Genomic DNA, 16,190 nt, shown 5'->3' on the forward strand with positions numbered 1-16,190 from the left:
ACGCGCGCCACAGCAACAAAATCATTTCTAACCCGTGACAACCAAAACCTAGGAAGTTTGTAAAAGAATGTGATTTGTCGTCAGGAGGCATCGGGTCCCCGGGTGCAGCGCCCAGCTCTGGCTGCCCTCACAGCCACGGCCGAGGGGCGCGGGCAGCGCGGCTCCAGGCCTGGTGGGCACAGACCAGCAAGAGAATGAATTCTGCATACTGCACAGCTCATCGCTCAGTTCAGGGCAGTCAGATTGCATCTGGGATCAACCGATTGTGCTTCATGAAACCGTCAGCCCGCATCTGTGTCTGGATGTTTTCCCCCGTCCGGCTGTAAACAAGGCCGGCTCCGGGGTCTTCGCCCTCCTTCACGTGCGCGGAGGACCCCGCAGTCAGACCCGCTCAGCGGCCTCAGAGCCAAAGTTAAAGTTCCTTCTTCCAGACAGCGGTTCCAGGGCGTACCGGGGAGTCATGGGAAGAAGCAACTTTGGAATGACAGACTCAGGGTCCCTTTTCAGAGATGCATACCTTAGATTCCTACGTAGCCTGGCGTGGCATGTCTCTTCCACGAAATTAATTTAGGTGTTCCTAACATGAACCACTGTTGTTTTTTTTTCTTCGGCCAACTAGCTCAGTAGCGTCATCATGTTGGGGAGGAGGGGTGGTGGTGATTGTTTTTGTTGTTTCACTGCTCTGGGGCTTTGCTAGGATCAGCCAAAAAAAAAAAAAAAAAAAAAAGGCACGGATAGAAATACTGTCAATCTGGTCCACCTCCAGGAACCCAATCATGCCTGAATTGCTGCGAGGAGAGTAATGATGGTAAACAGGAACAGGTATGTTGGCTTCTGTTCTCCCCCACTTCGGCCATCGTGTTGCCTTTACAATAAAGCAAAATACGGTTTGGAAGCAACATCACCTCAATAATAAAAGGTAGGGGGTGTCATTGAAGCCGTCTTCCTTGGCAAGTAGCATAAAGGTAAACATTTAGTGTGCACGACATTGAATTCTCCTAGCCAGCTGGTGTGTCCCTGTTAAGACTTTCATTTATTCGGCTTGAGCTGGAACTCTTTTTGTTCTCCCAGTCCATTACTTTGTCGATTTAAGGGATAACAGCCAAAGTGAAACAGCTTGCAATTTGCACCTGTCTGCTCTAAGCATTCCATGTTAGATTACGTGGGGAGCACACTCTTCACTGCTAATGAGAGTAAGACTGGGTAGGGCTGAATGCAACTTTACTGGGAGGGCTTATAGGGTATTATAGTGTTTTTTCTTCTGTAAATGATCTGATAAGGACCTCTGCATTTTCATCTTTTAGAGCTCCCAGAGTAGAAGAATAACACTCAAAAAATATAAAGTTGCATATTCTTTTTTAAAAAATTAAATGTCATTTAACTATGAACTGAATTAATATTCAGCCTGAGTTGCCTCAGATGAGAAAGAAAACAATTCAATGCTAAATGATTTCCAAGTTGTTGTAAGATAAAACACCTATACAGACCTTTAATTTGTAAAACTGGCCATGAAAAAAAAAAAGTAGATAAAAACTTTTTAGATATCTTTCAGAAATAGGACTAGCTTTGGAAAAAAATGTCAAGTGCTTGAAAGTAAACCAAAGTCCTCTGCTTATACTGCCTTTGAAAATTTAAGAACTGAATCGAAAATAAAACTTCAGGTGACTGACTTCCATATCATACATAGATATAGATATATTCATCTAAATCATTATCATGTGAATCACAGATTAAATTTCCAGCAAATGCAAAAATGTCAGCACATGATTCTCTCCAACCTTTTCTAGAAGTTCTGTGCATCCACCTCAGTTTTGATTCCTCTGAGGCATTAAATCAGTGGGCTGTCATCTATCTTTCAAGAATTTAAATTAAGCTCATTGCAATGAAAGAATTTTAGTTATGGCTTATAGCATTTTCCCAAACCTTATGTATTTTTTAAAAAATCATCATAATAATGTTTGAATAATTTGGCAAAACATCCTTGAAGATGATCCAAAATTTAGTAAATTATATTTATATACCTTCTTTAATCAAAGGGCCCAATGCTACATTTGGATTCCACAAATTTCTCACATTGGCGCTTCCTGTTGAAATAATCATGACGGGTTAAATGAAGTTGAGGTGTTCACAGACGTGGTCTCGCTGGTAATTACTCTAGTTTAATATGATTGTTGGCCCGCACCTCGCCTGACAGAGAACCTTCCAACTTGTCAGTGATGGACCCTTTCAGCACAGCTTCAGGAGCTCCGCCAGCCACTGCCAAGTCTGGTTAGGTCAAAGGGTTGAGCCATGTGTAATTCAGAACAGAGGAGGTCCCACGGTCACTCCACAAAAACAATTACGCTACTTATTTCACTCTAGCCCTTGCCCAAAACTCACAGGCCTCACAGTTTCAGTGCAGTCAATCTAGTTCTGCCCCTGGGCGATAAGCCACATGAAAATATGTGGTGCTGTGTTTATGAATCTAATCAAAAATAGAACAGGGGGCGGGCACAGTGAAGCCCTACTACGGATGACGGGAGCCTTGGAAACGCGGAACGCACTTCTGTTTAACTTCTAGAGACTCTTTTGCTATTACACTGTCTGCTACACTCGTTCATCAACCTCTTTATTCGTAAGTGCTGCAAAAGAGACTACATTTCTGCTCACTTCTGTACTTTCCCTCCACAGATAATATTACGAAAAATAAAGCTTAAAAGGCTGCTTTTAAAGAAAAAAAATAAAAATCAAAGAAGGGGCTACCGTTTTATCAGTCTTACCTGTCTATCCATGTTCTCGGCTTCTTGCCCTTGGCAATGCACAGATTTAAGTCAAGTTCCTCTAAAAAAGAAAAACAGTTGAAAACTAGAATAAATTGGTCCCATTTTAAGACATATTAAGCAATTTGGAGTAGGAGAGATAGAGCTATGATACTTCTTAATGGTCCCCCAAAATCTCAGTATAAAGTCAATAGGATTTGATTTGGTGCCTTTTTAAAAAAATTTTTTAAACTTTATTGAAGTATAGTTGATTTACAATGTCATGTTAGTTTCCAGTGTACAGCACAGTGATTCAATTATACATATACATATTCCTTTTCAGATTCTTTTCTCTTATAGGTTATTACAAAATATTGAGTATAGTTCGCCATGCTATACAGATGGTAACTTGTTTTCATTGTTGTTCTTGTTTGCTTAGCTTAGCCTAATAAACTGAGAGCTGGCAAATTGTCACAAGATGTTTTACAAAAGTAATCTGTAGGGAAGGTTCAAACGTCATCTAGACAGCCTATACCTCCCGTGTTTACGCCTAAAATGTGGCCAGTACACACTGCACTGAAGTTTATGATGAAAACTTGCTGTCACATGCTTTTGGTAGCTTTTATATTTCTCTTTTTAAAAATTAGAATCTCGTTCTGTGACTGTCATAGTAGATAATATCTGATAAAGTCAATGGTAGATATGTGTACTTAGGTAGCAAGCAGATTAAATCCTGAGAACATTATCCAGCAAAGATATGGAACACACACACTTCACCAAAGGAAATGTGTTTGTAGCACTCATAAAACTCCTAGAGTCACGCAATAAGTTATCAAATTCAATCTGTAAGCTATTCCACTTGATATTATTTCAATTGATAAAAATACTACACTAGAATACAATCCGGGGCCAGATGATTATAATAAATGGGAAGTGAGTGATAGTCCCAGCATTTATTAGATTACTGTAAATAGTCACCAAAAGAGCCTTTTAAACTTGGAATTTGCCTTTTGAAATGGTTATCAGTATTTGGCAGTAAAACAAAGTACATCATGTATGAATGATATATATGACATATTTTTTTTTATCCAGAGGTCTCAGTCATAGTTTTAAAAAGTCACTCTACAAAGGGCAAGTGAGCTCTTACATGGCAATCAATGTTGCAAAAGGAAAGATTTCAGTCCTTTTAGTGTTAATTTTAAAACTCTTTTTTATGCAAGAGCGACATGAAAGATGCAAAGGGTATATCAATTACTTCCTAAAATAAGGGAAATACGTGTAAAATTATTTAAAAGAAAAAACTGACATCAAAATGAGAAAATTTTAGTCAAGTAACAGAAATTGAAGTTCAACTTGCTTGTTTTTTCCATGGCACAGGGACTGAAGAGGAATTCAAAAACATCTATTACTGGGAATGAACGTGAAGTGGAAATCTGTTTTCTTTTATTTCCTTGAATTTGGTATCAATCTAACAGCTAATATTTGTCTTTAAAATGTTTGTAATTTGTAAAGTTGGTCATGTTTTTCTCATCATAAATTTATGTGGAGACATAGAATTCAAAACATGCAAGCCAAGAAGCACAGGTTGGCTCTATTCACATCAATACAGTGCTCAGGAGAGTTCCAAATGAGGCAGACAACTTCTCTCCCTTCACAGAAGGCTGCATTTTAAACATCTTTCTGCACCAGTATTCAGAATGCAATACTGGTACAGTAAGACTGAGTACAGCTGTGAAATAAGATCACGATCCCTTCATTTTCTCATAGAAAGCATGTAGTTGAATCTAGAAAATACTTTGATAGAACCAAGTGGTGTATCATTTTAAAAGCAGGTATCACTAGAGAAGTAAAACCGAGTATTCCTTGGTCTCATGAGTAAAAGGTGTGGCAGAAGTTCCCTCCCTGCTTGGAATCTCTGGGAGCTTAGATCAAGTATCATTTGCAATAAGGAATGTCACTCTCCAAGGCTCCATGAGCTAGAATTTGGGGCTTGTAGTCATATGCCTTACAACTGAGAGACAGCCTGCCAAACAGAGGTAATAAAGAATAATCGATGAAAGTGGGGTGTTAAAGTCCCCTACTATGATTGTGTTACTGTCGATTTCCCCTTCTATGGCTGTTAGCATTTGCTTTATGTATTGATGTGCCCCTATGTTGGGTGCATAAATATTTACAATTATCATATCTTCTTCTTGGATTGATCATTATGTACTGTCCTTCCTTGTCTCTTGTAATAGTCTTTATTTTAAAGTCTATTTTGTCTGATATGAGAATTGCTACTCCAGCGTTCTTTTGATTTACATTTGCATGGAATATCTTTTTCCATCCCCTCACTTTCAGTCTGTTATGTGTCCCTGGGTCTGAAGTGGGTCTCTTGTAGACAGCATATATACAGGTCTTGTTTTTGTATCCATTCAGCCAGTCTATGTCTTTTGGCTGGAGCATTTCATCCACTTACCTTTAAGGTAATTATCAATATGTATGTTCCTATTACCATTTTCTTAATTGTTTTGGGTTTGTTACTGTAGGTCTTTTTCTTCTCTTGTGTTTCCTGCCTAGAAAATTTCCTTTAGCATTTGTTGTAAAGCTGGTTTGGTGGTGCTGAACTCTCTTAGCTTTTGCTTGTCTGTAAAGGTTTTAATTTCTCCATCAAATCTGAATGAGATCCTTGCTGGGTAGAGTAATCTTGGTTGTAGGTTTTTCCCTTTCATCACTTTAAATATGTCCTGCCACTCCCGTCTGGCTCTCAGAGTTTCTGCTGAAATATCAGCTGTTAACCTTATGGGGATTCCCTTGTGTGTTTTTTGTTGTTTTTCCCGTGCTGTTTTTAATATTTTTTCTTTGTATTTAACTTTTGATAGTTTGCACAACAAAGGAAACCATAAACAAGATGAAAAGACAACCCTCAGAATGGGAGAAAATATTTGCAAATGTAGCAACTGAGAAAGGATTAACCTCCAAAATTTACAAGCAGCTCATGCAACTCAATATCAAAAAAACAACCCAATCCAAAAATGGGCAGAAGACCTAAATAGGCATTTCTCCAAAGAAGATATACAGATAGCCAACAAACACATGAAAGAATGCTCAACATCACTAATCATTAGAGAAAGGCAAATCAAAACTACAATGAGGTATCACCTCACACCAGTCAGAATAGCCGTCATCAAAAATCTACAAACAATAAATGCTGGAGAGGGTGTGGAGAAAAGGGAACCTTCTTGCACTGTTGGTGGGAATGTAAATTGGTACAGCCACTATGGAGAACAGTATGGAGGTTCCTTAAAAAACTACAAATAGAACTATCGTATGACCCAGCAATCCCACTACTGGGCGTATACCCTGAGAAAACTGTGAATGAAAAAGAGACCCGTCCCACAATGTTCACTGCAGCACTATTTACAATAGCCAGGACATGGAAGCAACCTAAGTCCATTGATAGATGAATGGATAAAGAAGATGTGGCACATAGATACAATGGAATATTACTCAGCCATAAAAAGAAATGAAATAGAGTTATTTGCAGGGAGGTGGATGGACCTAGAATCTGTCATACAGAGTGGAGTAAGTCAGAAAGAGAAAAACAAATACCGTATGCTAACACATATATATGGAATCTAAATTTTTCTAAAAAATGGTTCTGAAGAACCTCTGGGCAGGACAGGAATAAAGACGCAGATGTAGAGAATGGACTTGAGGATGCGGGGAAGGGGACGGGCAAGCTGGGACGAAGTGAGAGAGTAGCATGGACATATATGCACTACCAAATGTAAAATAGATGGCTAGTGGGAAGTAACCACATAGCACAGGGAGATCAGCTCGGTGCTTTGTGTCCACCTAGAGGGATGGGATAGGGAGGGTGGGAGGGAGATGCAAGAGGGAGGAGATATGGAGATATATGTATAGGTATAGCTGATTCACTTTGTTATAAAGGAGAAACTAAGACACCATTGTAAAGCAATTATACTCCAATAAAGATGTTAAAAAAAAAAAAAGAAGAATCGAGCCACCGTGAGCTGTAGAAGAATCAGAGAGCATGTGACCTGGCTGTAGGGCATAAAGAGACGTGGGCAATGTATTGGTTCTGGCCTAAACATTGATACCTGAATGTGCGTTCCCAGTGCAATTCCTGGGAATTTAATTTGAAGGCCTCTAAAGTAGGAAAGAACTGCTAAAAAGTAAAATGTGACCCGATTACTAAGAGTTGCGACAAGCAGATGAAGAAAATAGGTGTGAGGCCAGTGCCAGAGGCCAGATCGGTGAGAAGGACACACGGACAGCAGAGTGAAGTCTGAGCAGTGGGCAGGATTAGGAGACAAATAGAAAAAGATGGACGGAGAAGAGCTATGAGCACAGAGGGGCAATGAGAATGATAAGTTCAGAGAACAATGGGTAGAATCTGTCAGCAAATCATAATTTCAATAAATTAGTGCGTTATCAACAGCCACCACACCCCCTAAAAACCTATCACTTGTATAACTTGCAAAAGATGGAGCCAATCAGAAAACTGATATATTTGCCAAACTATCTGTATGACCTATATTGTCAAGAAAGTCCAAAGTAGCGTTCTTTTCATTAGAAAAGAAAGAAAAGAAAAATAACCGTTATAAACGCTATCAATTTATCAAGCCAAACCTTGTTTTTGGCTTTTCAGGAACACTTGACTTAATGAACTAATGAGCACCATTATGGAATTTTCACTCTGGCTACAACTTTGGACCTCGGAGTAGCATGTTTGTTGAAATTCAAGCAGCCTACAACAGGAATCACGTTTTAAAATCTGGCCTCAAACTTGCAAGCAGGTTGATAACTGCAATATAACCTGCTTGCAAGTAACCCGTTGACCATATCCTGTTGGGCCCAGGTTAATAATCACTAAAAATCTAATTTGTACAGTCACTTTTTTTTTGGTTTGTTTTAAGGCTGATCTTAAAATGGCTTTCACTGAAATCGTTGACCTTGTATTGCAAATTAAATCCTGGCATTGCCAAATCTCTGACAACTGGTTCATTGCTTCCAGAGAAGGGAATTAGCATGGCTACAGCTGTCATTCCATTGCATTTTTCTTCTCAAGCAGACCAGCAAGGGCAAAAATGGTGTTAGACAGAGGTCGCAAGCCAGATTCTGTCTGCAAACATGTTTTGTTTGACCTCCACAGTAATTTAAAACATATTGAGCCAATATTTTAAAATAAGAAAATTGCAGTCAAAATCCGACTTCTGGCTTCTCTTGGAAAATTAAAAAATTCGGCAACATCGATGGTGCGTGGTGGCAGCATGCTCTTTAGGCAGTGTTATTAATGTCTAGGGTCCCCACTCTCCCTGTTGCAGACTACAAACCAAAATGTAAGCTTCATAAAGGCAAGTCTTGCTGACTTCATTGCTGCATCCTCAGAGCCTAGAATAGAGCCTGGCAAGTGGTGGGTGCTTGGCAAATATTTAACGTTGAAGGAAATGATCTCAGGAGCAGACAGGTAACTTTAATGGGTGACTTTTTAAAACAGTAGACAGTGCCCAGGAACTGTCACAACATGCCTCAATCGGCGGGGGGAAGGTCAAATAAATTCTGCCGGTCCTTAGGCAGAGAGAGAGACAGAGTACTCACATATCATTCTGCTTGCTCTGCTCTTTTTCTTATAAAGAAATATTTCTCTGTATCCCTGCCACTCTCAAAAGTAAAGTCACAAGTGTCAAGGAAAATGATAGTGATCACAGACCCAGCACACTTCACTCATTTATATTTCTTGCCTGGCCTCCACAGACATCTGAATTTGATACCTCTGGGAGAGACATGAGAGTAGGCTGACACCCATAATAACAAACTGGTCTACTGGTACTCCTCTCTCATTCTGCCCAGTAGTTTTCTGTACTACAATCTAAATCTATATTAGAGCATAAATTAAAAGGGGAATATAAAACCTACCTGGGAAAGTCACTAGTTAAACCTAACACACTATCACTTAAATAAAGAGTCAGAATAACACTGTGGAATAAACTTGTGTTTACAGCTAGAAAGACACTGGCGCAAATCTCTTGCACATGCGGAAGTTGCTTAACCTCTGAAAGTCTCCAATTTCTCTGCATAATAGTTGAGAAAATTTTTAAATTATATATGCCAGACTTCCAGCTTCCACTTAAGGTATAGAAAGCTGGAAAGAGTGTTGTTGCCAAACATAAAGCAAAAAAAAAAAAAAAAAAATCCTGAATGTCTGCAAATTCACAACTTTTATGAAACCCACCAGGCAGCTGAAGTCACAGCATAACCAACTAATCCAAAATCTAAGGAAAGACCAATGCCTCTAAGGAGTAACAGGCTGCAAGCACTTGCTTACTGGAGCAGACATGGAACCCCTTAGAAGCCAGTAAGGAGAATTCAGCTAAACATTTTTAACAAACTTCTGAAATTGTTAACCAGGTCAGAATGTCACCTAGTGTGAGAATATAGAACTTGTGGGATCTTCAGACACAAGGGTAATTCACAAATGTTCACAGGCTCTTCTCCATGGACCTCCTGGGTTCTCAGGAGAAAACTGGGTGCAAGGTGAGAGTTCAGAGCAGTGGTTCTAATTAGGGGCAATTATACCTCCAAGAGGATATTTGGCAATGTCTGGAGACAATTTTATTTCCATACCTGGAAGGATGCTACTGGTGCCCAGTAGTTAGAGGCCAGGAACACTACTAAACATTTTGCAATACACAGAATAACTCCCTACAACAAAGAACCATCCAATCCAAAATGTCAATAAAGCTGCCGTTGAGAATCAGAGAAAACCTCTCTTGTGATGGAATAGAGCCACTGTAGAAAACTGCAGAGGCCCACCTGGATACTCCACCTTTATCTCCCTTCAGGAACAAAAGCCTTCATTTTCCGGAGAATGTCAGTAAACCCTGTTGCCCCCAGCCAAGGTTAAGACCCATTGCAGCTGAGAGAAGAGAACACAAATATACCCTCTAGCCCTGAAGTAGGGGCAAGAAAACATCCTGGACCAAACTCTTCAAAGTCTCCTACCTAAGAAAGACGGGCAGGATCTGAGATGACCCCATCCTTGGGGCACAGAGACACAGCTCCTTCCTGAGAAGAATACCTGCTCAGCTTACCATGAGGCTACCAGGCACTGAGCAGCAAGTGCCATCAGTGTACAGCTGGGAGAGTGGAGGCTATGGAGACATGCTCCCTCAAGTGCAGTCACAATGGAAAAACTCAAACTTGAGGCTTGAGCAGACACTGAGGAACCTTCTCTGAAAACCAGCCATCATTCTAAGCACAAGTTAAAACTAAGACTAACACAGGAGCTAAGTCTGTGGTACACTGATGATAACCCTAACCCTAACCAAGCTCAGTTCAAGTACTCATGAGACGGATTAACCTCCCACATGGAAAGACTAACAAAATAAAAGATATGCCATTTCTGGGCATGAATAATATCTACTTCAGTCTCTACTGTTCTACCCTAGATAACCAGCTTTCAAACACTGTTAGGTGACAAGTGAAAAAGCAAAGAAAAACAAAACACCCTGCCAAGAAGACAAAGCGATCAACAGAAGCCGACTTGGATCTGACCCAGATGTCAGAACTACCAGAGAGAGAATTGTAAATAATATAACTAGATAGAGTGACGTACGTCATCAAGATGGCAACATAGGTGATTCCTGACTTCAGTTCTCCTTTACAAGAAGATAGCAACTATCCATGGACCAGACACCACTGTGAAAATCCCAAAACCCAGAGGGTGAGGCTGAAACATACCCCTGGACAACAGAGATCCAGAAGGACAGCATTACAAAGACAAGAGGAGCAGTTTCACTGACTGTATCAACCCTCCCCCAGGCCGACACAATGCTTAACCGAGGGCTCCCCTGGGCCTACAGTTTCCCCAGTATGAAAAAGAGAACCCGAGGTGGATATTCAGCTTCTCCAGCATTGAGGGATGTTTCCTGGGAGACTCACTTGGGTCTGACCTCCTGGGAATCACTGGGGGAACCTTTGGAGCTCAGCCACTGGGGATCAAATAGAGATGGAGAAGGTGTCAGAGCTTATAGCAACCGCTGCTCAGACCTTGTTGACACCAGGTTCCTGCTCACCACAGTGTCCAAGAAGAGATCCCAGCTAGCAGCTCTGCCCATTTTCAGAGCCAAGCTGGTGGCCCCAGGCGGGCAGAGAGCTCAGTTGACAGTTCTGTCTGTTCGAATCCCAAGCCAAAGAGCTAAGTGTCCATGGAGCACATCCTATGGCCCACCAAGCAAGGGTACAAACTTGCAGTCCCACCCAACTTCCGAGCATAACCTCCAGTCCTGCCCCATCGGGAAACATGCCACAGATGCCCAGTAGGTGCAGAGCACATCCTATAACCTATATGGGCAGCGACCCAAGCCAGCAGCCTTGCCCAATTGTTGACCCTGACCCTGCATAATCACGGAGCCTAAATAACGACCCAGAGCAGCCTCAGAGCCCAGTCTACAGTAATGCTCAGCTTCAGAGTCCAGCATACAACCCCACTCAGCAGTGGAGCCCAGCATATGGCCCTGCTTGGTTGCTGAATACAGACTGTGGCTTTGCCCAGGCATGGAGTCACAAAGCATATAGCCTGCGATTCCACCCAACCCGGGATTACAGACAGCAACTTTGTCTAACTGTAGAGCATGGTCTCCAAGCCAACTCAACTGTGGCTACAGCTGGAGGCCCCACCTGACCAGAGAGCCAAATTAGCAATCACCCCCAACAGCAAACCACAGCCAGTGACCTACTGGATTACATGAAAGTCATATATCGGATAAGGGGTTAATATCCAAATTATATAAGGAACTCATGTAACTCAATAGTGAAAAAAAATCAATTAAAATATGAGAAAAAGACCTGAATATACATTTTTCTAAAGAAGACATACAAAGGACCAACAGGTACATGAAAGGGGGATCAACATCACCAATCATCAGGTAACTGCAAATCAAAACCACAGTGAGGGGGTTTCCCTGGTGGCACAGTGGTTGAGAATCCGCCTGCCAATGCAGGGGACACGGATTCAAGCCCTGGTCTGGGAAGATCCCACATGCCACGGAGCAACTAGGCCCGTGAGCCACAACTACTGAGCCTGTGCTCCACAACAAGAGAGGCCGCGATAGTGAGAGGCCCGCGCATCGCGATGAAGAGTGGCCCCCACTTGCCGCAACTAGAAGAAGCCCTCGTGCAGAAATGAAGACCCAACACAGCCAAAAATAGATAATAAATAAATAAATAAAAAATTTAAAAAAAAACACAGTGAGGGATCACCTCACACCTGTTTGATAAGCTGTTATCAAAATGACAAGTGATAACAAGTGTTGGTGAGGGTGTGGAGAAAAAGGAACCCTTGTGCTCTGTTGGTGGGAATGTGAATTGGTGCAGCCACTATGGGAAGGTCCTCAAAAAATTAAAATAGAACTACCATATGATCCAGCCATCCCACATCTGGGTATATATCTGAAGGAAACTAAATCACTATGTCAAAGAAGCATCTGCAACCCCATATTTACTGCAGCATTATTTACAATAGCTAAGACATCTAAACAACCTAAATGTCCATCAATAGATGAAGGGACAAGGAAGATGTGGCTCATATATGCAATGGAATATTATTCAACCATAAAAAGGAAGGAAATTTAGACAGAGACAAATAATGTATGATCTCATTTATATATGGAATCTGAAAAAAAGAAAAAGACCCACAGAAACAGAAAGTAGATTTGTCACTGCTGGGGTGGAAGTATGGATGTCGGGGAAACGGCTGAAGGTGGTCAAAGTATATAAACTTCCAGTTCTAAAATAAATAAGTTATGTGATCTAACTTATAGCATGGTAAATATACAGTACTGGTAAATATACAGTACATGGTAAAAATACAGTAATGTATTTTTTACTTGAAACTTAAGTGAGTAGATTTTGAAAGTTCTCATTACCAAAAAAAGGTAAGTATGTGAAGTGATGGATGTGTTAACTAACCTTACTGCGGTAATCATTTTGCAAAATCTGTGTATATCAAACCATCATTCTGTATACCTTAAAATTACATGGTGTTATATGTCAATTATATCTCAATAAAGATGGAAGAAAACATGTAATTAATGTGTTAAAAGCTCTAATATAAAAGGTGGGCAACATAATGAATATATGAGGAATTTCAGCAGAGAGATAGAATAATAAAGAATCAGATGGAAATGTAGAAATGAACAATATGGTAAGAGAAATGCAGAATGCCATCAATAGACTTATTAGTAGTCTCAGTACAACTGAGAATAAAATCAGTTGAACTCAATCTCTCAGCAACAGAAATTACCCAAATTAAAACAGAAAGATAAAAAGACAGCAAAAAAACAAAACAAAACAAAATAGAGCAGAGTATCCAAAAGTAGTAGGAAAATTCCAAATGGACTACCACACCTGTAATTTTGAATATAGAAAAAAAAGACAGGCAAAAAAATCATCAAAGGAATAATGACTAAAAATTCCCTCAAATTAATTACAGACACCAAAGCAGAGATCAAAGGAGTTCAGAAAACACCAAGTAGGATAAAACACACACATGTATACACATCATATACAAACCACTAAAAACCAACAGCAAAGAAGAAATCTTGAAGCTAATCAGAGAAAACAGGCATATCACACATAGAGAAACAAAGTTAAGAATTATAATAGACTTCTCATCAGAAACTCCGCAAGCCAGAAGAGTGTGGACAGACATCTTTAAAGTGCAGAAAGAAAAACAACACTAAGTTTAAAAATTCTATACCCAAGGAAAATATCTTCCAAAAATGATGATAAGGGACATGGATATGGCAGAATGAAGAGACGGTCAAATCCTAGCCCCCAAGAAACAATCTAAATTTGGAAGGGGGAAAGATCTAAAACAATAAATTCAGTCTCTGGAAAAAGACCAGAGACGAACAACAGATGGAGAAACATGCATTTGTGGAAAACTGCAGAAATTAAGGAAAGTACTGTGGGTACATCCTTGACCAAGGTTGCTCCAATATCTGCAGTGCCCCCTCACACCACTCCAGCTGGGCCAATGCAGTAGTGCTTCCAAGGAAGGACTGGCAATAAAAACCAGCAGTTTCACTGTTGTGGAAGGGGATTTTGGTGCTGAGGACAGAAAACCCATACTCAGTTACACTGTGAGTGAGAGTAGCAAAATCAGTGGGAAACAAGTGATGACAGCCCATGGCTCTATTACCCTGAGTTGCAGTCCCACTTGGGGTGAGCAGTAGACCATTCAACTCATCAGAAAATTGACAAGGAGATCCTGGAGTTGAGAGAGCCAAAGAAGGGCTAAATGGGTGTTCCATGGATCCCTGTTGACCGGGAGGCTGCGCACACATGCAGGGAAGACTCAAGAATATCCAAGCTACCTGCACATCCCCAGTTGACCTGGATGCTATGCAGATCTGCAGAAAAGACCCAGGAGGACCTGGCAGAAAGTAAGTCTGTGAATTTTTGAAAACTGAATTTTAAACATGTTCCCAGTCCCACACTCAGATCCATCAGCAGAGGAGGGAGATCTTACAGACTCAAGGTGTCTGTGGACCATCACTGGTTGACCACCGTGCTATGCAGACACGGAGGAGCCTCTATAAAGCCAAGCTAAGACTGTTTATTAAAGTTTTTAAAAAACTGAGCAGAGACAGAAGCAGCCACACATCACAGGGAAGACAGATTCAACAGATTAAGTTCAGAAACATTACTAAAAACAAAATAAATGAAAACAAGCCAAACAATGAAAACAAAACAGCAGCAATAGTCATCCTCGAGGCAAAAACTCAAAATCGTATTTGCTGCACCATATTATCTAAGATTCAGGTTTTCAACAAAAATTTATAGGACAGTGAAGAAGTAGAAAAGTGTGACCTATATTCAGGAAAATAAGCTGTCAACAAAAATTAACTCTGAGCGGGTAAGGAAGTTGTATTCAGTAGACAAAGACTTCAAAGCATTTTTTATAAAATGTTCAAAGAATTCAAAGAAACCATGGCTAAAAAATTCAAGGAAAATGTATTAACAGACTCAAATATAAGAAATCTTAAAAAAAAAAAAAAAGAAACTATAAAAACGGTCAGACGGAAATTCCAGAATTGAAAGACGTAATGATTACAATGAAAAATTCACTAGATGGGTTCAACAACTCATGAAATGAGATAGTAGAGAAGGAATTAAGAATATTAAAGATATATCCATAGAAATTATCCAATTTGAAGAAGAGAAAGGAAAAATGTGGAGAAAAATGAACAGAGCTTCAGAGACCTATGAGATATCAAGCATAAGCAGCATACCTGTCATGAGAGTCCTAGGAAGAGATAAGAAATATAAAGGGGTAGAGAAGAAACCTGAAAAAATAATGACCTAACAGCAGAGCATCAAAATCCATGAAATGAGACTGACAGCGAAAGAAGAAGTAATTCAACAACATAATCGGACACTCTCCGCAACTGACAGGACTAGAAAGAAAATCAAAGGGGATATAGAAGAATGCCTCTACTAACCAACTTGACTTACCTGAGTTTTATGAGAACATCTAACCAACAACAGCAGAATAAACATCTTTTAAGTGCACGTGGAATAGTCTCTAGGAGATACCATATGCTAGGCCATAAAATAAGTATCAAAAAGTTAAAGAATTAAAGTAATTCAAAGTATGTTCTCTGACATCAAATGAATTAAATTAGAAATTGAAAACAACAAAAATTGAAAATCTATAAATATTTGAAAATGAAACAACCCACTCTAAATAACTCAAGGTTCAAAGAAACTGCAAATGAACTTAAAAAATAATTTTAACTGAACATGGGATGCAGCAAACAGTGTTTAAAGAGAAATTTATAGCTTAAAATAGCTGCATTATAAAAGGAGGTCTTAAATCATTAATCTACATTTTCACTTTTTTTTTTTTTTTTTTTTTGCGGTACGCGGGCCTCTCACTGTTGTGGCCTCTCCTGTTGTGGAGCACAGGCTCCGGACCCGCAGGCTCAGCGGCCATGGCTCACGGGCCCAGCCGCTCCGCGACATGTGGGATCTTCCTGGACTGGGGCACGAACCCGTGTCCTCTGCATCGGCAGGCAGACTCTCAACCACTGCGCCACCAGGGGAGCCCTACATTTTCACTTTAATGAACTAAAAAAAGAGTAACAAATTAAATTCAAAGCAAGAAAAAAAGGAAAAATTTAAATTAAAGTGAAAATCAATAAAAAAGAGAAACAATAGAGAAATTTATTGAAACCAAAAGTCAGTTCTTTTAAAATATCAACAAAATTGATACAACTTAAACCAGACTGACCAAGAAAAAAAGAGAAAAGACATAAGTTATAAGAATTAGCAATGCAAGTGGGACATCACTATAGACCCTAATCAAAGTTTAAAAGACTACAAGGGAATATTCTGAATGACCTTATACTAATAAATTAGAAAACTTAGAGAAAAAGGGCA

General features: G+C 40.0%; 1 protein-coding gene across 1 annotated transcript in view; it reads right to left on the reverse strand.

Moving 5' to 3' along the window:
- The window catches only part of LOC113631604 (orofacial cleft 1 candidate gene 1 protein), an 82,132-nt gene that overhangs the window by 49,337 nt on the left and 16,605 nt on the right, over positions 1 to 16,190 (reverse strand). Inside the window, 1 exon segment of the mRNA XM_027128176.1 lies at positions 2,760 to 2,820. Coding sequence (XP_026983977.1) covers positions 2,760 to 2,820 — 61 coding nt within the window.

Source organism: Aethalodelphis obliquidens, unplaced genomic scaffold, assembly GCF_003676395.1.
Source record: "Aethalodelphis obliquidens isolate GAN/ISIS:26980383/991018 unplaced genomic scaffold, ASM367639v1 scaffold34, whole genome shotgun sequence".
NCBI lineage: Eukaryota > Metazoa > Chordata > Mammalia > Artiodactyla > Delphinidae > Aethalodelphis > Aethalodelphis obliquidens.